Below are 23,983 nucleotides of genomic sequence, written 5' to 3'. Positions count from 1 at the left end.
TCCATAAAGGGCCCCTTTTCTTCCCGTCTTCTTCCAGCTGTCCTATAATGGACAGAGAAGCGGCGCACACGATCTGACTGCCGCTTTATTCATTACCTATGAGACTTTTGGACTCAGTTTATAGCCACAGTCCCATAGGGAATTATTGGAGCCGCTGTCGGGTGTGCGCACTGCCACTCTACTGTAATTTGATTAAAAGGGGTCCTTTCTGGTAATCGGTGGGCATCCTAGCAGTGAGACCCCATCGATCTACAGGTTATCATCTATCCATATATTCTGCCCCTTTAAGTGGCTGTGTCATCTTGTAATCACCAGGCGATCTTTTCACAATTAACTTGAGACCCTCTTTTTTTATCCAGCCGCAATTTTTAAGGGTGAGAATCTTAATGAGGAGCTAAACTAACCTAAAAAAATGCAAAGTACAAAACTCTCGCCCACAGGACCGCCTTATACTTTGCCTTTTATTATTCGAGGTCGCTTTAAGCATTTTGTCCCTTCACAGACGCCGTAATTCCGCGACCATATTTCATTTGGGCAATGTGTCGTACTCTACGAGAGCTGTTGCCCTTACTTGTCCATTTCCTTGCCGCCGATTTCAGATCTCCCTGTGATCTGATCCTTGTAGCTGGGCGCCCGAGCGTTGTAGACAGAGAAAGGTAACAAGTAGGTGTAGAATAAATGAGGTTTTTTTGTGTCTTCTTTATGATTTACAGGAAAGTAAACTGTGTGTGAAACGCGCGTATGAGCCAGAAAGTAAAACGGGTCAATTATATAATCCGGTGTTATGCTGCCATCTGGTGGTCATTAAGTAATTTATATCCTCAATCCCTTTCTATTTAGTGCCATAATCGCAACTATTTTCTAATCTTGGATTAAAAATTCCCTATCCTTCCTTAACTATACTATCTAAATGCTTTTTTTTTTCCACTCCCTTTTTTTTGATGATGCTTTGTTTAAGAATCTCAGTGCATGATGGGATACGCAAAGCATCATCAGGGTGTAGGAATAGGTCCTCTGCCCTGAAATGAGGTGTCATCAGTGACCTTTGTTTCGGGGCTGGGCTGTTCCCTGCTCGATGTGCACAATGACAGCGCACTGGCTCAGATCAGCAGTAACGAGCCGGCAGGAGAGTGCACTGTCTGTGTGCATTGTCAGGATACCTGCTGTGCAGAGACCATCGCTACCCCCATAAGTGATGTCCCTGGTACTGCAGGCCAGGTATTCTGACCCTGTGCACTGACAGTGCACTCGCTGCTGCTGCTGATTTGAGCCAGCAGTGGTTGGCCCCCAGTGATCAGCAAGTTATTCCCTTTCCTGTGAATAAGGGAAAACTTGTTTTTTTGGGAATAAACCTTTAATAAATCCCCCGCCCCCACTCCATTGTGTTTTGCAGCATTTTTTTTCTGTGCTTAACAGGCAGTGTAAGGGTCAATTCCCACGTTACAGATTTTGCTGCAGTAAAGTCTGGGACTGAACATGAGAATTGGGCAATTACAGAACTTTACGCAACGAAATTTGCAGCTTACGAATTTCCCCTTAAACCTGCGGCAACTTCTTACCTTAAAGGGATATTCCCATCTTAGAAATATTTCACCCACCCACAGGATAAGACCTATTTCGCCGATTGCTGAGGGTCCGACTGCTGGGACCCTCTCTGAACCCAAGAATGCGGCAAAAAGTTCAGTTTGAGTAGAGCAATGGACTCACCTGCCCACCATCACTCTGCTCACTGTTCATAGAGTGGGACCCCCACCGATGCTGAGAAGGGGGTCTATAGTGCCCCATCTGAGTGGAGCGGAAGCCGCAGATGAGCGTCACCGCTTCATTTATTGCATATGGGACGGCTGGAGATCGTCACTTACTGTGATCAGCGTCCTCCAGCAGTCCCAATGGTAATCGAGTGGGGGTTGTGTGGTCGGCCATCGCTCCAGGACGACGGGCACTTGGCAGGATCGGTAGAGCCCATTCTCCGGATGAGTCGGGGTCCTGGCGGTGTAGTTAGGGGAGAACGTTCTATGACGGGAATAACCTTTAAAACCCAGAGTAAATATTGAATGGTCTCTATAGCGTATATATACATATCATCAGTATATAGACATATGTATCATACTATCAGTATTTGTGCCGGAGGCCTTAGACCATATTAATGTGGTGCTCTCAAATCGCCATTTATTACCTTGATTATGGCAAAATTGCACCAATAAAGCGTAATTTGACAGCACAGCGTGATAATTGTCCTCTGAAGATCGGTATATACTTATTTCTTGGTGTCTGACCGGCTGGGTACAATGTGCGGATTATCCCCCTGGGCGTCCTGCTTGTCCGGCCATGTTCTGCTGAGTCACAGAGTAGGACTTCTCCTCCCGTAACCAATGTCATTCTTTGCTGATCGTTACAGGTCTGGTGTCTGGGCGGAGTGACGTGATGTCTTACAAACTGGTTGTCAAGGTAGGAACCAGACATTACACGAATCACCGTCCACTTCTGGCCCGGGGGGAAATACTTTATGGATTGTGTGATTTGCCCTGGCAGTGAAACATAGGGTTAATGTACAGACCCTTCATAGTCATGGAGAATCATCTGATCCCCTCTACATACAATAATCTAGAGAAAGAAAATGCTCATCTTCAGGGGATTTCACATTTTGGAACAAAATCTTTTTTTTGGAAGTGCTTTACTCATAGAGGTCAGAGATATGGCGCTCCTGAATGCCGCATTGTTTCGTAGGACTGCAGAAGTGAACAGATTTACTTTTCAGGAAGCCGGGAAAGCTGGGTGACAACCCTGACAGGTGCTAGAATAACAACCAATGGCTATGTGTACATGGTGTCTTTTAAAGGGTTATTCTCATCTCCAAGATCCCATCCCAATATGTAGTAGGTGTAATAATATTAGCAAGTGACTCCAATTAGAAAAGTAGTATAGTTCTCCTGATAAGCTATGTCGCTTACCCCATGTGCAGGGCATTGCAGTAGCTTAGGTACCCATGGTTATGACCACTAACAACTAACTGTCACTATATAAGTATAACCATGGATACCTAAGCTACTCCAATGCCCTGCACATGAGGTAAGCTACATAGCTTATCAGAAGGACTATACTACATTTCTAATTGGAGATATTTGCTAATATTATTATTATTATTATTATTATTACACCTACTACATATTGGAATATATAGGAATATTCTTTTAAGGTCCGAGGTTTTCCTAGCCGAAATCACTTCAGGAAAAAAAGGTCTGTCCTTTTCCTGAAGTGGCTTCGCTGGCGGTTTTGACATAGTTTTTACGGCCTCTCCACCAAGGGTATCTTTTCTCTACACTTTCAACTAGAAAGAAATATCCAAAGAAAGATAGAAATAAAGAAGCCCAAGTAGAAATAACAGATGTTATTAGTTACACAATGTAGCAAACATGATAAAATGGAATAAAATCATGATGGGAGTAATGGACACAAGAGACACCTCCTGTCCAGGTAACATGTAATCAGAGCAATATATAGAATATAAAATATACTGTGCACTAAAGTCAGAATATCTGTGTTGGTGAAGAACCAAGGACCAAGGTCTATCCACAAAATGGCTAAAGATAAGTAGAAAAAAATGCTAATGTCCAATAGTGACAAAGTATAAGAAGCTGACGCGAGATGCACGTTGGGACTCTGGTCCTATTCATTTCAGGTCTTTATTGTTTCTTCATTCATTGTTATTTGCCTTACCTGTATTACTTTGTCAGTCATTATTGGACATTATCATTTTTTATAACAATGTCCAATATGGGCTTTTTGCTTCTATCTTGTTTGGATATTCTGGGTTTTTGGAAGTGCCCTGACATTTTTGGTCCTATATATGTTTCATCTCCGTTTGGAGCACAAACATGTTCTTTTAACCACTTCAGGGTTTGGAAAAGAAGTAACAAAAGACTGAACATGTGCTCAGTAATGTTGTTCTTGCATTGCTGTGCATTATGTTCATTTTCTGCGCCTGTCTTAGACCGGTTTCACACGTCCGTATATTTCCGGTATCGGAAAAACCAGTACTGGAGATATCCATTTCCCATGTGTTCGTGTGGCAACCGTGTGACGCATCAGGGTCGCATGGACCAGAGTCTGAGAATCAGTGCTACAGTTAGCGCTGTTCCCAAGCGCCGGGTGCTGAACACTGCCCTCATCGTGGTTCTCTGCCGGCGCTGCAATCAGCACTAGCAGTAGACCATTATGGGAGTAGTTGTATCTGCTCCCGCAGTGTCCCCACCTGTAAAAAATAAGAATAAAATAATAAGATCCATATACTCACCTGTCCTAAGTGTCCCCCGCTGTAATCCTCTGACCACTGACGCCGGGGAGAATGACTCCTGGAGCTGCGCTGAGCTCAGTGAGTGACAGGACACCACTCGCTGAGCGCAGCACCGGGGCCGCTCGCTGCAGGAATCATGCTCCTCGGTTTGAGCAGTCACATGGATTACAGCGGGCGACACTTAGGACAGGTGAATAAGGTGAATATATGGATTTTTTTATTTTATTCTTATTGTTACAGGTGGTACTACTCTCATCATTGTCCCTGCTGCTCTGGCAGGGCATTATGATGAAGGCAGCGTTCAGCACCCAGTGCTTGGGCACAGCGCTAACTGTACCACTGATTTTCAAGCGCCGGTATGTGTCACACGTATGGCATCCATGTGCAGTAGGTGTTTACATGAACCCATTGACTTGCATGGGTCCGTGTGATCTGTGCTGCCGGGCAAAAACGGACATGTTTACTTGTGAATCACACGGTCCGTGGAAACACTGAGATGTGCGTAGACCCATTCATTTGAATGGGACTGCGTGTGTCAGTGTCTCCGGTACGTGTGGAAACTGTCACCTCATGTACTGGAGACACGGACATGTGAAAGAGACCTTACAGTGGTTTCAGGCAGATTCTAAGTGGAATCCACCTGTGTGCACACAGCCCAGAGGGTATGTCCGCAGGACACTGGTCACCTTCATACTCTCCACAGATGAAGATCCACACCATACTGTGATTTCTTTGCAAATATGACGCTCTATGTAAAGGATGAAATATTTGTTGAAAAGCTTCAGTGAAAACTGACAAGTTGCAGATTACAGATCCTCGGCCATTCACACTTCAGATTTCTTCAAATCCCAACCACGGTGCAGGGCTGTAATGCACAGTGGATTTTCTGCATGCAAATCCAAGGCAAAAATCTGCTGCTTATTTGTCTGGTGTGGACTTTTATTCACAGATCTAAACACTCTGATGATGATCGCCGAAGCGGCCTGTCCCTCCTCTGCTCATGGTATTCTGTGTTACAGATTTTATTAAAGGGTTGTTCCCAATATAGTAAGTTATCTTCTCTCAATTAGGGGATAACTTACTGACCACTGTCAGTCCGGCGACTGGAGCCCACAACAATACTGAGAATGGTGCTGTGGAACCCAGGAACCGGAATCTGCAGCCCCGTCATGAATGTTTGACCCCCACTCCATTCATTGTCTGAGGGACTGTAGGAAATAGCTGAGATTTTTCTCTGGCGCTTCCATCCAAGACAGGGCTTGGCAGAGTCAACTTCTTACGTTTCGGAGCCACGTTCTCAGGATCGCAGGCGTCCCAGTGGCTGCACCTCCAATTATGGATAGGTTATCCCACATCCTGTGAATAGGAGATAACTGAGGTTTTTCCCTATCCTATGGCTAACCTATACTATAGATTGGGAAAAACAGCCCAGGATTGTTTAAAAAAAAGAAGAAAAAAAAAAAAGATACTTGTGCAATTTTCTGCTGCTCCTCTTCCAGCTCTGCTTAGGTCTCTGCTGCGCCTCTTCCAGCTCTGCTCAGGTCTCTCTTGTTCCTCTTCCAGCTCTGCTCGGGTCTCTGCTGCTCCTCTTGCAGCTCTGCTCGGGCCTCTGCCGCTCCTCTTGCAGCTCTGCTCGGGCCTCTGCCGCTCCTCTTGCAGCTCTGCTCGGGCCTCTGCCGCTCCTCTTGCAGCTCTGCTCGGGCCTCTTGCCGCTCCTCTTGCAGCTCTGCTCGGGCCTCTTGCCGCTCCTCTTGCAGCTCTGCTCGGGCCTCTTGCCGCTCCTCTTGCAGCTCTGCTCGGGCCTCTTGCCGCTCCTCTTGCAGCTCTGCTCGGGCCTCTTGCCGCTCCTCTTGCAGCTCTGCTCGGGCCTCTTGCCGCTCCTCTTGCAGCTCTGCTCGGGCCTCTTGCCGCTCCTCTTGCAGCTCTGCTCGGGCCTCTTGCCGCTCCTCTTGCAGCTCTGCTCGGGCCTCTTGCCGCTCCTCTTGCAGCTCTGCTCGGGCCTCTTGCCGCTCCTCTTGCAGCTCTGCTCGGGCCTCTTGCCGCTCCTCTTGCAGCTCTGCTCGGGCCTCTTGCCGCTCCTCTTGCAGCTCTGCTCGGGCCTCTTGCCGCTCCTCTTGCAGCTCTGCTCGGGCCTCTTGCCGCTCCTCTTGCAGCTCTGCTCGGGCCTCTTGCCGCTCCTCTTGCAGCTCTGCTCGGGTCCACGGAAGTGAGCAATAGGACCTTTATTACAGCCAGTGAATGGCTACTACAGCCACATGTGTATCTAAATGGAACTTGAGGACCGAGGAAACAAGAAGGGATGTCCTCCAGGCTCTGCACAGGATGAATACATCGGCCAGTGTGATCCTCTTCTGCCGCACCCTGATGATACCGCTTCTTGTGTCCTCTGTTCCCATATCCTTGGCTCCTTATGATTGACATTGTGAGCTTGCGGTCGGTGCAGCTACAGCTCAGGAAGAGCTCCTGCGCGTCTGCCAGTGTCGTGCTTGAAGAAAGTGGGGAGAATTGATTAGGGGGTGTAGTGTTATTTTTTTTTTGTAATAGAAAAAAGCAGGGGTCTAAATCCTTTTACTAATCCCAATTGATGAGACTGGTGTTACCAGCTGCCTAAATCTGCAGGACCTCAGTGATGAAGTGAAATTATCAATACACAGACATAACACATTTGCCGCACAATGTTCTGCACTCAGAGCACCAGTGGGGAAAAAAAAGTGCTCGTCTTTAATACGTTTTGACCTATTTTACACATTTTACCCCTTTCTCCTTATTTCTGCTTTATGTTAATTTCTCATTTACTTTTTAAATTGGTCCCTGGTAATTAAGTGTCTGTATGATCATGCGGGAATGACAGAACCCTTTTATCTCCTTAGGTACAGTATATTTAACCTTATGAGCGTCGTTTGTTTCATTGTCCCATTCCATGAGCCGAATCTTTTATATTTTTCTCTTAATTTAATTGTATGAGGACTTGTATTCTTGAGCGATATCATTTTGGAGTACATCTATTTTTTTTTTAATTAACTATCATTGATTTTTTTTTTTCCTTTGGGAGGAGTGCAGACAATTAGCAATTCCAACATTGATATTTATTCTCTTTTCCCCATCAAAGGGCAAGTTAACTTTATTCCATGAGTCTGTACAGACATGCTGATGCCAGATATGTAATCCTGCCCCCATATCGCGTTGCTTTTGGCGATCACTGCGATCATCTGAAGCGCTGCCGTAAAAATATGGCGAAGTCCGCAAACCAGTCACTGAAAGAACCCTACCTGGAGGACCGGTGTAGCGCTCCCCTCGTGAATTCACCAGACCCATTATTATAGTAGCACAATATTTTTTGTGCTGTTTTTGGCTAATAGGAGAGTGAATCTGTGCTGCGCCGCCATCATAGTCTGGTGACTGATCTGGACTGAATGGATCACTACGGTCACATCTCACTGCTCGGTGTCAGTCCCATAGACATGAATGCAGTGGATGCGGACGTGTGGCCATGCCTCACCATTCACACCGGGGAAGAACGAGGAATTGGGACCTTGTTCTAGTGATCGGTCGGGATCCCAGCGATGGTGCCCACAGTGGTCAGACACTTTGGACGAGTAATTAATGTCATAAATGAGAAAATCTAAGATGTGGTCAGTTATAAACCATTGATTTAAAGGGGTATTCCCATCTCCAAGATCCTATCCCAATAAGTAGATGTAATATTAGCAAATATCTCCAATTAGAAATGTAGTATAGTTCTTCTGATTTGCTTTGTCACTTACCCCATGTGCAGGGCATTGTAGTAGCTTAGGAATCCATAGTTATGACCACTCATATAGTGATAGTTAATTAGACTGCTCTTAGTGGTCATAACCATGGATTCCTAAGCTACTACAATGCCCTGCACATGACGTAAGCGATATAGCAAATCTGAAGAACTTTATTACATTTCTAATTGGAGGTATTTGCTAATATTATTATTACACCTACTACATATTGGGATAGGATCTTGGAGATGGGAATACCCCTTTATAGTCCTTCCCTGTACCTTGTATTATAAGTCTGCATGGTCCGTAACGCTGTCCACTAGATGGCAGTGTTTATCCATATTTCGGCGCCTCCTTTGCAGCTGACACAATAGAAACTGCAGCGTCCTTACACCAGAAGAAGCTATAGGTTATGCTGAACTAATATGTCATGGAAAGGCCTCCCGGTCCGTATACCAGAGCACAAACTTTTCAATGTACGGCAACTAACCAGAACTGCTATTCCCAGTGTGATCAAGGTACTCAGACTTTATCACGGGGTCTTTATAGACTTATTGCACTGTAAAAGATGTGTATTTTGTAACAAAAGCCCCTTAATGTATGAGGGAATCTCATTTTAGTTCTTTTTAGTCCAGGACTTCATGGCTTCCAGATCCGCTTGCAACTTGCAGTAAAGTTACCTAATTATTATTGGGTGCAATTTGGCAGTGACGTGTGATTTTATGACATAAACATGACAGCTACTTAAAAAAAAAAAAATCTGACTTGCAGTCGCATATGTTTTACATTGCTTTCTGTTGACTTTTCCAGCAGGTTTGGACTTTCCACAACTGTGGTGCTGCGGTTGCATCACGTCACGTGCAGTGGTACTGCCGCATTCACAGCGGATTTTACTATGTGATCTTGTGATCTGGGTGCAGTGGGTCCTATGTTTCCCGAACAGACAATGACCATCACATTATTACTTATACAACCCCTGGCAAAAATTGTGGAATCACCGGGCTCGGAGGATGTTCATTCAGTTGTTTAATGTTGTTGAAAAAAAGCAGATCACAGACATGGCACAAAACTAAAGTCATTTCAAATGGCAACTTTAGGGCTTTAAGAAACACTAAAAGAAATCAAGATAAAAAATGTGGTACTCAGTAAGGGTAATTTTTTTTCAGACCAAGCAGAGGGAAAAAAATTATGGAATCACTCAATTCTGAGGAAAAAAATATGGAATCATGAAAAACAAACACACAAAAGAACACTCCAATACATCACTAGTATTTTGTTGCACCACCTCTGGCTTTAATAACAGCTTGCAGTCTCTGAGGCATGGACTTAATGAGTGACAAACAGTACTCTTCATCAATCTGGCTCCAACTTTCTCTGATTGCTGTTGCCAGATTAGCTTTGCAGGTTGGAGCCTTGTCATGGACCATTTTCTTCAACTTCCACCAAAGATTTTCAATTGGATTGAGATCCGGACTATTTGCAGGCCATGACATTGACCTTATGTGTCTTCTTTCAAGGAATGTTTTCACAGTTTTTGCTCTATGGCAGGATGCATTATCATCTTGAAAAATGATGTCATCATCCCCAAACATCCTTTCAATTGATGGGTAGTGTTGAGCGATACCTTCCGATATCAGGAAATATTGGATCGGGCCAATACCCAAAAAGTATCGGATATCGCCGATTCCGATACCGGAAACCAATGCAAGTCAATGGGACACAAATATCGGAATGAAAATAAACCCTTTCTTTCCTTGTAGGTTAATTCTACATGAAGGAAAGCAACTAACAATAATGTGGAATGTATTGGGGGAGGTGGTTGCCCAAATCGATTGGAACAGTGCTCACAGTGAAACATGAAAAGCCGGCAATTCAGCAGCGGCATACACCGGTACCCGACAATTTAGAGTAGAAAGAATAGAGCTTCACACATAGATTAGATAGATAGAAACATGTCAGTCACATATATATGAAGTACAGTGACAGTGTTGCTTACTGTACTTGTCATTTAGTGTAATGGATTTATTTAAAAAAATAATAGTGTTTTCATGCACTGTCTCTTTAAAAAAGCCGGCCGGCAATTCAGCATCTGTACCCGACAATTTATAACAGACAGAATAGAGCTTCACACATAGATTAGATAGATAGAAACATGTCAGAACGCTGCCATCCAGCCTGTCATCCCGCGGACACTGAGAAGCGCAGGCATGCTTGCGCTCCTCACTGTCTGGCTGTGACGGCATCCAGATGAGCCGACAAGGAACTCCGCTCACCTCATGCACGTCACTGACAGCGTGGGAGAATTCTCCTGCGCATGCGGTGAGCGTGAGAGACTCGGCTCATCGGGATGCCGTCACAGCCTGACGCTGAGGAGCGCAAGCATGCCTGCGCTTCTCAGTGTCTGCGGGATGACAGGCTGGATGGCAGCGTTCTGCAGGTCCAGCCTGTCATCTCGATGTAGCAGAGCTGAAGCTGTCGTGGGATCCATGGGAAGGTAAGGATGAGGTTGGTTTATTATTTTTCTTTTATTGCAGGAGATCGTTGGCTTCAGCTGGAATGGGTGTGACGGTAAGTATGGTTTAATTTAGAACAATAAAGAATTGTGTGTTTATTTCAATTAAAGGACTTTATTCTGGGTGTTGTGGTTTTTTTTAAATACTTTACTAGAGATTCATGGCGGTCATGTCTAATATTGGCGTGACCTCATGAATTTCGGGCTTAGGGCCAGCTGATAATGCCAAGCTGGCCCTAACCCCTTTATTACCCAGTGAGCCACCGCACCAGGGCCCTGGATAAGTTGGGTACAGCGCCAGAAGATGGCGCTTCTATGAACGCGCCATTTTCCGGGGTGGCTGCGGACTGCAATTTGCAGCGGGGGGGGCCCCGAAAGCTTGGGCCTCCCTGCGCTGCGGATTCCAGCCCCCAGCTGCCTAGTTGTACCTGGCTGGACACAAAAATAGGGCGAAGCCCCACGTACTTTTTTTTTTTATTATTTCATGAAATAATTAAAAAAAAAAAAAAAAAAAAAAAAAAAAAGGGCTTCCCTATATTATTGTGTCCAACCAGGTACAAATAGGCAGCTGGTGGTTGGGGGCAGCCCGTTCCTGCCTGCTGTACCTGGCTGGACACAAATATAGGGCGAAGCCCCACATCAATTTTTTTTAAATTATTTAATGAATTTCCTGAAATAATTAAAAATTGATGTGGGGCTTCGCACTATATTTGTGTCCAGCCAGGTACAGCAGGCAGGAACGGGCTGCCCCCAACCACCAGCTGCCTATTTGTACCTGGCCGGACACAACAATATAGGGAAGCCCTTTTTTTTCTTTATTATTTCATGAATTTCATGAAATAATTAAAAAAAAAAAAAATACGTGGGGCTTCTCCCTATTTTTGTGTCCAGCCAGGTACAACTAGGCAGCTGGGGGATGCAATCCGCAGCGCTGGGAGGCCCAAGCTTTCTGCCCCCCCCCCCCCCCGCTGCAAATTGCAGTCCGCAGCCACCCCGGAAAATGGCACGTTCATAGAAGCTGGATGATGTACCTGGCTGGCATACAAAAATATGGCAAAGCCCACGTCAAAATTTTTGGGAAAAATTAATTAAAAAATAAATATTAATTTAGGGACTGCATCTTTATTAACTCCTCAAATGTCATTTAGTGTTAAAATAAAGGATTTATTTAAAAAAAAATTGGCGTGGGATCCCCCATAATTTTAGTCTCTAGCGGAGGTTAAGCAGACGGCTGGGGCAGATGTTTAAAGCCTGGGAAGGGGGTAATACCCACGGAGCTTCCCAGACTACTAACATCAGCCCCCAGCTGAATACCTAGCCTTTACTAGCTATTAAAATGGGGGACCCCCCCCAAAAAATGACGTGGGGTCCCCCCTATTTTAATAGCTAGCAAAGGCTAGGCAGACAGCTGGGGGCTGATATTAATAGTCCAGGAAGGGTGCCATGAATATTGGCCCCCTCCCAGGCTAGAAACACCAGCCGTCAGCCGCCCCAGAAATGGCGCATTCATAGGATGCGCCAATTCTGGCACTTAGCCTCGCTCTTCCACGCTGCCCTGGTGCGGTGGCAGGGGGTAATAGTGGTGGGGTTCATGTCAGCGCCAGCTGCCATGAAGCCCAGGTTAGTAATGATGGGCGTCTATAAGACACCCCCATTACTAACCTTCAAAGTGTTAAAAAGAAAACACACACTACACCCAGAAAAAAATAATTTATTTGAAATAAAACACACCATTTTTTTTAATTCTTAGTTTACTAAAAAAAAATAGTTACCTGTCCACGTTCCTGCGCTGATCTCCCATGCACAGCTGTCACATCTGGAGATGGTGACAGCTGTGCATGGCTGCTGTAAGCTCACACTGCCGGGAACACGTCCGCTCCCGGCAGCGGGAGCCACTGACTGAGGTCACCGGAGTGCATTCAGGCAGCGCAGCTCCGGAGACCTCCTTTACGGCACTGCTGTGCCGTGGGAATTTCTCACGATACAGCGGGGCCGTAAAGGAGCTAACCGGAGCAGCGCTGCCTGAACTCCGGCGAACCCGCTTATGCAATGACGGGGTTGCTTTACGGCCCCATCATTCTAGCGGCGGCAGCGGTTCAGAGCGGTCACATTCTATGTGGCTGCTCTAAACTGGAGATCATCGTGGGATACTCTTGGACTACTACGGAGGGGTAAGGATAAGGTTGTGGTTTATTATTTTATATTTTATTACAGGAGATCGATGGCTTCGGGGAATTAGGTGTCTAGGTGAGTATAGGTGTAGTTTTTTATTTTTTACTTTATTTTAGGTGGCGATCGGCGGGGACAGGTAATGTATAAACTAATTTATTTTAGGTATCCACTGGCCACCAATGAAATGTATTTAAAATTTATTGGGGACACAGTAGGGGAATTTAAATAGCAGGATCAGGCTGCTGGGAACTACTGCTCCCATCGAGCTGATCCTGCTGGCACGAGTGGACGGGGGACAGACATAGGCCGATGGGAGTAGTAGTGTCATATCGGACTGCCTGCCTGCACGCACACACTCGCAGACATCGCACAGACACAGCGCACACACTCGCAGACATCGCACAGACACAGCGCACAGCGCACACACTCGCAGACATCGCACAGACACAGCGCACACACTCGCAGACATCGCACAGACACAGCGCACACACCCGCAGACATCGCACAGACACAGCGCACACACCCGCAGACATCGCACAGACACCGCACACACCCGCAGACATCGCACAGACACCGCACACACCCGCAGACATCGCGCACACACTAATCATGACGGGCTGATGGTCTGGGAGGTGAGGCTGACCTGTGCGGCCGTGGGAAAGTTCATGTGAGTTCATGCAATGCAGTCGAGCATGAACTCACATGAACCCTCCGAGGGCACCGCGGCTACTTCAAATGAAAAGCTGATCAGCATCACCTGATACCTCAGCTGTTCATTTGAAATAACCGGCAGGAAAGCGCAGCACAGAACGGGAAAGCCGGCGGTGAAGTCTTTTCACTGCTGGCTTCCCCAGCCCGGGTCCTTCGCTCCCCGCTCCTTGGTGCTGCGCTCCCCGCCCAGTCCTAATTTACGATCAGGATGGGGGGAGCGGAGGATCGGGGTGGGAGGCTGCGGGGAAGCAATATGGGGCTGTGTGATTGTTTAAAAGCCGGCGGCTTTTTACCGCCCGCTGGCTTTTAAACAATCAGGAGAATTCTCTCACGCTGGGATGGCATTCTGATGACAGGCTGGATCGCAGCTGAGCGCTGCCATCCAGCTTGTCATCCTTCAGAGACACTGCAGAGCGCAGGCATTATGGGAACTTCCGATTCCGGTATTCGATATTGTAAAAGTATCGGAATTAAGTATCGAAATTCCGATACCGCGAATATCGGCCGATACCCGATATTTCAGTATCGGAATGCTCAACACTATTGATGGGATAAGAAAACTGTCCAAAATATCAATGTAAACTTGGGCATTTATTGAAGATGTAATGTCAGCCATCTCCCCAGTGCCTTTACCTGACATGCAGCCCATTATCATCAATGACTGTGGAAATTTGCATATTCTCTTCATGCAGTCATCTTTATAAATCTCATTGGAACGGCACCAAACAAAAGTTCCAGCATCATCACCTTGCCCAATGCAGATTCACGATTCCTCACTGAATATGACTTTCATCCAGTCATCCACAGTCCACGATTGCTTTTCCTTAGCCCATTGTAACCTTGTTTTTTTCTGTTTAGATGTTAATGATGGCTTATGTTTAGATTTTCTGTATGTAAATCCCATTTCCTTTAGGCGGTTTCTTACAGTTCGGTCACAGACATTGACTCCAGTTTCCTCCCATTCATTCCTCATTTGTTTTGTGCATTTCCTGTTTTGGAGACATATTGCTTTAAGTTTCCGGTCTTGACGCTTTGATATCTTCCTTGGTCTACCAGTATGTCTGCCTTTAACAACCTTCCCATGTTGTTTGTATTTGGTCCAGATTTTAGACACAGCTGACTGTGAACAACCAAGATCTTTTGCAACATTGCTTGATGATTTACCTTCTTATAAGAGTTTGATAATCCTTTCCTTTATTTCAATTGACATCTCTCGTGTTGGAGCCATGATTCATGTCAGTCCACTTGGTGCAACAGCTCTCCAATGTGTGATCACTCCTTTTTAGATGCAGATGTGGCACCCCAGGGGTCTGGTTTCCACAGTAACAACAATGTTATGTCTGAGAGCAGGTGGGAGGTCTCTTGGTCAGGAATCCTATGCATGCCACACCTCCTGCCCAGTCCTGGGAGGGGAAGAACTTCCCCTATATAAACCTGGGGCTGAGGCAGGGTTAGGGAGTTCAGAGGGAGAGTTCAGCCAGGAGGGCTGATAGGGAGCTGTGGCTCCGGCTGGGCCCAGCTCCTGGGCCATGCCAGAAGTAGAGACAGAGAAGAGAAGCAGCTATGGGAAGAAACAACAGGAGCTCTGTGGGAGCAGTGTTACAAGGAGTCAGGGGCTGGCAGCTGCAGAGCTCGCCCTGACTGAGAAGATTTCTTACCGGACCCGGAGTCCGAGGCTGTGGGGACTAACTCCTACCCAGCAGCAGAATCCATCAGGCAGGGGATTTCAGGTCCTCTGGCCAAGAAACCCGAAGGCACGGTCACACGCATGGGACCAGCACCGCCGTCGTGGAGCGGAAGCTACTAGAAGGCCCCGAGTCACCGGCCATACGGGTGAGCACCACACAGTACACTCAGGGACGTGGGCTACTTATACCCGCCTCTAGCAAGGTAGCCAGAAGAGTACAGTTAGTTTGGGAGGCCTACAACTCCGCCTGGCCAGGGGAGATCCCATCTGCTCAAGGACTGACCAGGCCCCAATCGCTAGCCAGTACTCCGGGAGGGTCTATCTTTGTCACCAGTAAAGACCCTGAACTACACCGTACCGTCTCCGAGTGGTTCCTGCTACCCCCATCATCCACGTCGGCTGCCCTGAGGCCATACCCCTCCCGTTGGGGGTTATACCATCCCCGCTGCACCATCCTTCCACCGGCCTCAGCGGTCTGCTCTGCAGCGGCAGCTCCAAAGCTGCATTCAACGGGTGGCGTAGTCATCCAACATCTACCGCTGATACATCGCCGCTCAGTTTGACTCCCTGGGCACGGACCGGGTCACCGCCACAAGACTACAACCCTCAACAGATCCGGCTCCGGGTAAGCTCCCGTGCGCGCGATGCCGCGCGACGAAGGCCCAGGGGTGCGTCACAGACTAACGAGCAGATCTAATTTGATGCAGGTGTTAGTTTTGAAAATGAAAATTTACAGGGTGATTCCATAATTTTTTCCTCAGAATTGAGTGATTCCATATTTTTTTTCCCTCTGCTTGGTCTCAAAAAATTACCCTTACTGAGTACCTCATTTTTAATCTTGATTTCTTTCAGTGTTTCTTAAAGCCCTAAAGTTGCCATTTGAAATGACTTTAGTTTTGTGCCATGTCTGTGATCTGCTTTTTTCAACAACATTAAACAACTGAATGAACATCCTCCGAGCCTGGTGATTCCATAATTTTTGCCAGGGGTTGTATGTGATGTCTGAGTGTTGTCAGAAGACAGGGCGGGAAGTACTCACAGATCAGAATACTCACGTCTGTATGATATTGGATGATTTCAGGACAGACTTGAGGTGGCCATATGTATTGATCAACATTGACTAAATGTGACAATATCAGCCGGATCGGTAAACTGATGTGTATGAGGTGTCCGCACTCTCCCTAGAAAGCAGATATCAAGGGAAAGAAGGATCGGACATCTTGAATGTCTACATGCCTTGTCCTTTAAGCCTCAAACACATTTTTCTTTCAGCCACTTGTTCCCTTGCCCCCATTCTAAATACATGCACACTTGGCCAATTTTAGCATGCATGTGTACTGGCAGGTTGAGATGGTGAATATAAAGTAAAACCGCCCCATTCTTTAATTTCCCCAGGCTCCCTGAAAGTAGAGCAGTTTTTTTTCTGCATGCTTTTCTTCTGCTCCGCCATTATCAGACCTTGTATGTTTCCCTACTGATATGTAAATTGAAAAGTTCCTAAGCTGGCCATACGCATCCGGAGTAAAGTATAATCTGGACAGCTTGGTAAGGATCAGATGTGGATCTTCAGATTTCTTTTTTAACTGAGTATTTAATAAAGTTGGACTTCTACCCTGAGAAAATGGATCATCATGTGTGCGTCATTCTACACCAAGTCAAGGTGGGATTCCTGGACCAGGAGTGGCATCTGTGCCACAGTTATTGGGCTGTTTTTCCTTTTCTTCTACCTTTTTGTTGCTGGGGACACTGGGGTATCTGGCAAGGCCGAGTCGCCGGGGGGCACTGGGGTGTCTGGCATGTCCGCGTTGCCGGGGACACTGGGGTGTCTGGCATGGCCGCGTTGCCGGGGACACTGGGGTGTCTGGCATGGCCGCGTTGCCGGGGGCACTGGGGTGTCTGGCATGGCCGCGTTGCCGGGGGCACTGGGGTGTCTGGCATGGCCGCGTTGCCGGGGGCACTGGGGTGTCTGGCATGGCCGGGGGGCACTGGGGTGTCTGGCATGGCTGCGTTGCCGGGGGTACTGGGGTGTCTGGCATGGCCGAATCGCCGGGGTGTCTGGCGTGGTCGAGTCGCCAATGACACTGGGGCGTCCCTCCATTCTCACTTTCTTGCTGGATGAGAACTGTGCAATAGAAGTAATGATGGCTCTGGCGGGGTTTGCTCTGTGTGCTGTCACAACCACTGCGCTGTCTTTTTCAGTGTAATGTATTATAAAATAAAAAAATGAGGGGAGAAAGTTGTTTTTTTTTTCCTTTGCTTGCAGCTTAGGAATTAATGTAGAAAAATAAAGTTTTACTCTCCTGAAAAATATTTATGGCGACTTCTGAATCCATGAGAGTGAATTTTTGAATGCCTATGTATAAAATCATAGGGACAGCATGAACCCATAGATTTCTATAGGGTGCCATACAACCGGTCTATACAACTAGTGTCCATGAGTACAGAAGGCCACCTCTTTATTTCAGAGATGGGGAATGGGGAAATTTCCTTTTCTGTGTCTATAATGATATATGATGGATTTAACTTCGTCATGCTCCTGTGGTGAACAATCTGCACGGACTGTAACCACCATACAGCCGGATTATTTCACGCGGTGACATACAGACCCTATAACCACGCTCCTCTTATTGCGAGGCCTAAACACTCTGGATATATGTGACTGCTGCCCGTTCCAGGGCATTTCCAAGCAAATGAAGCATGTTTTTATAAGGCATGTTTTACAAGGGCCTGTAAATAGTGAATAGCTTTGGCTTCATAAATGAGCCTCTTGTGCACAGCGCCGATCCATTGTGTCCTGTAATGTGCCAGCAAATCATTGGGGAGGGGGCAGCAGAAAAACCAGGGGGTGTAATATCAACTACTAATGGAAAACACCACCAATGTGGAAAAACATGAAAACGCCTCATAGATCATGTCTGGTCCACTCTCCTGACTTGTCTGCTTTAATAGATACAATTCTGGATTATCTTTTCTCATAAGGGCTCAAGCAGACGTGCATGGATCTCTGTCTGTTCACAGACTGCATTGCGCTGACTGGCCGCGGGTCTGGGTCTCCCGACTCGAGTGTGACGGCCTCGTAGTAGTATGTGAAGTTGTCATGCTCCATTCGGGAGACCCGGGCCAGATCCACGGATGTCAGCATGAGCCTTTACTCATTGTGGTGTTCCTCTGTTACTCCATTGACCACTTGGTGTTGCTACTCCCCTTGTCAAATGGTTGTGTCTCTACAATCTGAGGCCACGTTCACACGTTCAGTATTTGGTCAGTATTTTACTTCTGGTTTTGGCTTACAAATAGTGGAGTGGGTGATAAATACAGAAGTGGTGATGGGTTTCTATCGTACATTTCCTCTGATTGTTCCACTTCTGATTTTAGCTTACAAATACTGAGGGAAAATACTGACCAAATACTCAACTTGTGAACGTGGCCTGATAGTCCGAGCACTGGCTGGACAGCGTCAGATTGTGCAGGGACACACTGAAAACTGGTAACGCCCAGCTGTCAATTTATTCATACTTTTCTAGGAGGAAAAATATTTATCATCTTTTGAAAATTATAAGTATTTTCCAAAATTGACTTTTCAGAAAAGAGGACGTCACTCACTTTTTTTTTTTTCAACAGAAAAATGGAATTCTTGTCCATATCTGATGAGTTACATTTGTTTGTGAGCTTGGAGTGCTGCCTCCTTGTAATATTTAAGGTCCTGTCATGTCTGTTTTTAGAAAAGAAGAAAAAGTGCATCATGCAGAACTTTTTTTTTTTTTTTCTTTCCCCATCCTCAAAAATAGAACCCAGATCCAACCCCATAATAATAAGTGGGATCCCTCTGCTTCTGTCTGGATTATTTATAGGACTGATCTGTTTTGGGCTTTAAAGGGACACTGTCAGCAGGTTTTTGCTACCTCTTCTGAGAGCACCATAATGTAGGTAAAGAGAAGCTGAATCCAAGGATGCATCATTTAGATTATTGGGTGCAGCCGTTCTAAACACTCAGATCTTTTAGATTTAGAATGAAGCAGAGCTGATAAAGCTAACCCCGCCCACACCAGGCTCTCTGTATATAAGTCCATAGACAGGGAGCTGCTTATCACAGAAGGGGGCGTTGCCGGACTAGTCCTGCAATGTTAATCTCTAAGTGATAAATCCTTCACAGTTAGTAAACAGCATGCAATTTGACAAGTGACACATCCCTGAATTCTGTGTTTCAGCCTGTATATCCTGCTGTCTTCAGATTACATGGCAAAATCCTACTGACAGATTCCCTTTTAATTCTGTTTATTTTTTTCTAAAATCACAACAGACAAACGGAAAGTCAGAACTCAGGAAAAGTTAATCTGGCAGTAGTTCTGGCCACACCAAATTACTAGGAAAGCTGTTAGTTTTGAGGAATCAGATGTAATTATATCTATGTTGACATTTACACTGCTAGGGGAATGGAGCAAAAAAGTTTTAATTGCATATTGAAAAAAGTCATATGTGTGTCTTCTTTATATGCTCAGTCCTTGCTGAGATTGACATATGTTCATTCAATGGCCTTGAGGACAGATATTAAGGACTTCACAGGTTGCCAACCGTCCAGAAATTCCAGTCTGTAAAAATAGGGCACTTTTTTGTCCGTGAAAAAAGATTTAAGACATCCGTGATTTTTTTGAAGTTGAAGAAACTTTTACAGATCATTTTGACTGTAATTATCATCATTGTCACGGGTTTATCGAGACAGAGAGGTGCCAGAAGACAGCAGCACCCGATTTCCCGTACTCCTGCACTGATTAGAAGCACTTCACCATCATATTAAACGGTGCAGATTTCTTCTAGCAGTGCAGGGGTTAAATTGTTCAGTTGAGAGCTTCTAGAGCTTTCCAACATTGATGGTTTCAGCTGTTCAGTGTTGGCCACCCCCCTCTCCTATATATACTTGCCTCTGTCTATTAGGGATGCCAGTGTTAGTTTTATACTGCCTGTGGAGTTGGTGGCGTTTGTTGAGGAGGCGTTTAGAGTGTTGATCTAAAGACTGTTGCTTGGTGGTTTGTCTGTTTGCATATCCTCATCCTCTCCTATTTTGTTGTTCTTTCCTTTTACTTCCTGGTGTTCCACTCGGTTTGTGAGTGCATATTTGTATGATTGGCATTTTCATTTATCCCTGAACGTCTACCCTTGTTAGTCTGATTGGTGTATTCCTATGTACAACTACTCCCCACTTCCCTCGGTGGGGGAGGGGACAGATAAGGAATGATTCAGGAGCACAGCAAGGTATGTGGCCCCGGCATCTTCACCATCAGAAGTAATCTGGAGAGCAGGGATAGCTATGGCACCCCTAGCTTTAGGGACAGGGAAGGAGCCCCTAGCCCGGGAGATCAAACTATCCGCATTTTACAGTTTACAGTGAATGCAGATGATGTCTTCATACCAGAATTATGGATCACTTATAATAATGATTTATTATGGTTTTCCAATGTGTCCATAAATTTTTTTTTTTGTCTGTCTGTGACTTTTTTTTTTTTTGGTCCAGAAAAAAATTAAAATGTCAAGTTGGCAACACTGGGACCTCACAATGTTGTGCTGGCCACCACTGGATTATACTATAGGTAACATAATAATAAATTTAAGTTTTTGGTGTAGCCGTAATAGTACTGACCCAAAAATACAGTTAACATGTCAATGATTTGTTTTGTATTTTTTCTTTTTTCGTTTTTTTTTTTCGGTATACCCAATATAGCTGTTTGTCCCATTTTCAGCATTGTAAGAGGTAAAATAAATAAAGAAGAAAAAAACATAACTGAAGAGGTTAAAAAAAAAAGTCAATGTTTAGAGTCTTCTTCATCCCCTTGGAAACCATGTAGATCGTACAGGCGGAGGTCTTATGATTTAGGAGTCATAAAATGAGCTAATATTAATAAATGTCCACACACAGAATGATTCTGCAGTTTTACGTGACCTTTTACTTCTCCTTTTTGTCCAAAAATCATTTATTTTTAGTTGTCTGACAATTAGTAACAATTCTTTCTCATGGGCTGATAATGACTATTGTCCTTTTTTTGGAACATTACAAAAGGGAATTCATGGAATTTGGCAGAATTGATGCCTCATGGTTTCGCTGCATGTAATTCACAAGTGAATCTCCCGGGCTGATGATGAACGTCAGAATTTCATGCAAATGTTAACAGTTCCATGAAATGTTCTGAAATTGTCTAATTTATTCAAGTGTATCCATTCCGGTTTCCTCCCACACTCCAAACACATACAGAATTTCGATTGTGAGCCCCAATGGGGATGATGACGATGATAATGTCTGTTAAAAGCTACGGAATATGATGGCATTATATGAGTAAAGCATTTGGGAGGTCAGTCACTGATATTGGATGGGAAGACCTGGCTTGCAAGCTCCGTTATATTTAATTTCTAGGTGTTGGATGAGGTTGAGGTCAGGGCTCTAGGCGGCTGGTCAAGTCCCTCCACACCAAGCCCAGCCAACCATGCCTTGATGAACCTTGCTTTGTGCACTGGGGCACAGTGATGTAGAAACAGAACAGGGCCTTTCTCAAACTATTCTCACAAAGCTGGAAGTTACAATTGTTCAAAATGTCCCTTCACTGGAATTAAGGGCCATGGATGACCCCTGAGAAGCAACCTCATAGCATTATCCCTCCTCCATTACACTTTCTAGTTGGTACCATGCAGCCAGGCAGGTAACATTCTCCCGGAATTTACCAAATTCACTCATCCACAAAATTACCAGATAGAGAAGTGTGATCCATTACTCCACAGGACACCTTTCCTCTTCTTCAGAGTCCAGCGGTGGTGGCTTTACACCACTCTACATAACGATTTGTATCGTGCTTGAAGTGGCTCGGCCATGGTTACCCACCTCATGGAGCTCTTGGCGAGGTCACAGCTTTCATGCTGGTGTTCATACTAGGTGAGGTTTGGATTCTGAAGTTATTGAGTGAGCAGAACATTGGTGACTTTAAGAGCTCCGCTCTTCACCTCTTGGCGACCTCAGTCTGTAATGTTATGGCTGAGTTGCTGCGGTTCCTTCCACTTTTAAATAATCCCACTCACAGATGATGGCGTAATATTTAGGAGGGAAGAAACTCCATGAACTGACTAGACATTGTTGATTTCTAATGATAATTTATATTGTAGGAGATGGGTGCAGTTATGGGATGCGGGTGGATTAGCTTGTGATGCCAAAGCGACATGTCTACAGGATCCAGTCCTGATAGGTTGACCCCACTTTTGTGCTTCCTCAATAAGGCAGACATCGCTGAATCGCAGGCCAGACCGATTCAAAAAGGGACTTAGTCTGCCTAATTATAGTGAATGGTTTCATCAGGAGTTCCACCCGTATCCTGTTTTTCAGGACTGCACACAGAAGCCCCAACAGAGCCACCAGCATGTGGCCCAAACATACACTGAAACTAGCCTTAATCTCCCCCTGAAGGCACTGATATTGTTCAGCTGAACAAAATTTACTTTTGCACCATTTCAAGTGCACCATCAGGGGCGCCATTTTCCCTTTAATGCAAGACTTCCAAATATATGACCATGCAAGGGCTCATTCAGTCTTGCACATTATCAGTAGTGATACCCTTCTCTTATTTTTCATTTTGACAATATGGCCAATACATTTAAATGGTTTTATTTGCATTCTCATTCTTTCTATACGCCTGTTCTGGTGAGTACATATGGGTTCCACTTTATCCGAAAGATGGGTTGAATTTAAAAAAACATGTTCTCTTTTTTTTAATTTTTTTTTTAATAATTTTAAATCCATATTTTTACAGCTTTACATAAACAGCAAAAATAATGAATGAATTAACAATAAAAAGAATGTAGTACAGGTGATCAAACAGGACCAAACACAAAATGAAATCAGAACAAGCACGGAATAAAAAAAAAAATCCATAATTCACACATGCGCATGAAAATATGGATGTGTATTAGCCCTAAAACTGGAGTGAGATGGTCTAAAAATCCGAGTCGGGAATCTTTTTAACTTGGTGCAAAAATGTATAACCCTACTACTTTATACTCAAGTATACACTATTTACAAAACTTTTGATATGTTGTTTGCTCCTGTTTAGTAGTTGTGATTGGTGGGAATCTGAATCTTCACACTCCACAGATTGCCTAAAAGGGAATCTGTCACAATGATTTTGCTATGTTATCTGAGAGCACCATAATGTATTAGCAGAGAACCTGATTCCAGTGATGGGTCACTTACTAGGCTGTGTTTTGCTGTTTTAATACAATCAGTGTTTTATCAGCATGACATTATTACTGGAGACAACTGGCCTTGTGTCTCCAAGTCCAACCCCACCCCCAGCACTGATTAGCAGCTCTCTTTCACTATACAGTGTACACAGAAAGCTGGCAATCAGTGTTGTGGGTGGGATTATACAGGGCTCAGCATTCTGAGCTCTGCTAGATCTGCAGCAGAGAAAACTGTGATTGTATCACAACTGCTGCATTCAGTAAACTAAGTGATACATCGCTGGAATCAGGATTTCTATCTCTACTCCATGCTGCTGTCAGATTACACAGCAAAACCTGCCAACAGATTCACTTAGAGGAAAAGTGAGTACACGGCTCTGTTTATTGAGGATAAATTGAGCGCTCCTTCTTTCAGCTACCGGTAGGGGTATCAGAACTCTGAGTCCCCTTACTAAATACTGGCTATAAAATATCAAAACTTTTAAAAAAGTTTGATTAGCCATTGAGAACATGAACTTTTCATGGAAATTGTATTGATCCCAATATCCCCTGGCTTACTGAAAGCCGTTGGGTTTTACTTCCTGAAGCTTGCTTGCGTGCCTATACCCTGTGCCGTTTTTGTGATTTTTTTTTTTACGATAATG

General features: G+C 45.1%; 1 protein-coding gene across 3 annotated transcripts in view; it reads left to right on the top strand.

Moving 5' to 3' along the window:
* Window positions 1-23,983, top strand: part of SLX4IP (SLX4 interacting protein) — a 258,954-nt gene that overhangs the window by 16,241 nt on the left and 218,730 nt on the right. The window contains exons 1-2 of one of the 3 annotated variants that reach the window (XM_073672224.1): window positions 524-663; window positions 2,399-2,448. In XM_073672224.1, coding sequence (XP_073528325.1) covers window positions 2,425-2,448 — 24 coding nt within the window. In that variant the 5' untranslated portion in view covers window positions 524-663; window positions 2,399-2,424. Of the gene's footprint in view, window positions 1-523; window positions 664-2,398; window positions 2,449-23,983 lie in introns of those variants that run through there. The other 2 variants (XM_073672223.1, XM_073672225.1) reach the window with 2 other exon arrangements.

This window comes from Phyllobates terribilis, unplaced genomic scaffold (genome assembly GCF_046119375.1).
Source record: "Phyllobates terribilis strain yellow unplaced genomic scaffold, ASM4611937v1 Scaffold_3__8_contigs__length_932513732, whole genome shotgun sequence".
Classification (NCBI taxonomy): domain Eukaryota; kingdom Metazoa; phylum Chordata; class Amphibia; order Anura; family Dendrobatidae; genus Phyllobates; species Phyllobates terribilis.
Note: the sequence above shows the minus strand (reverse complement) of the source record. Positions and strands in the feature narration are given on the sequence as shown.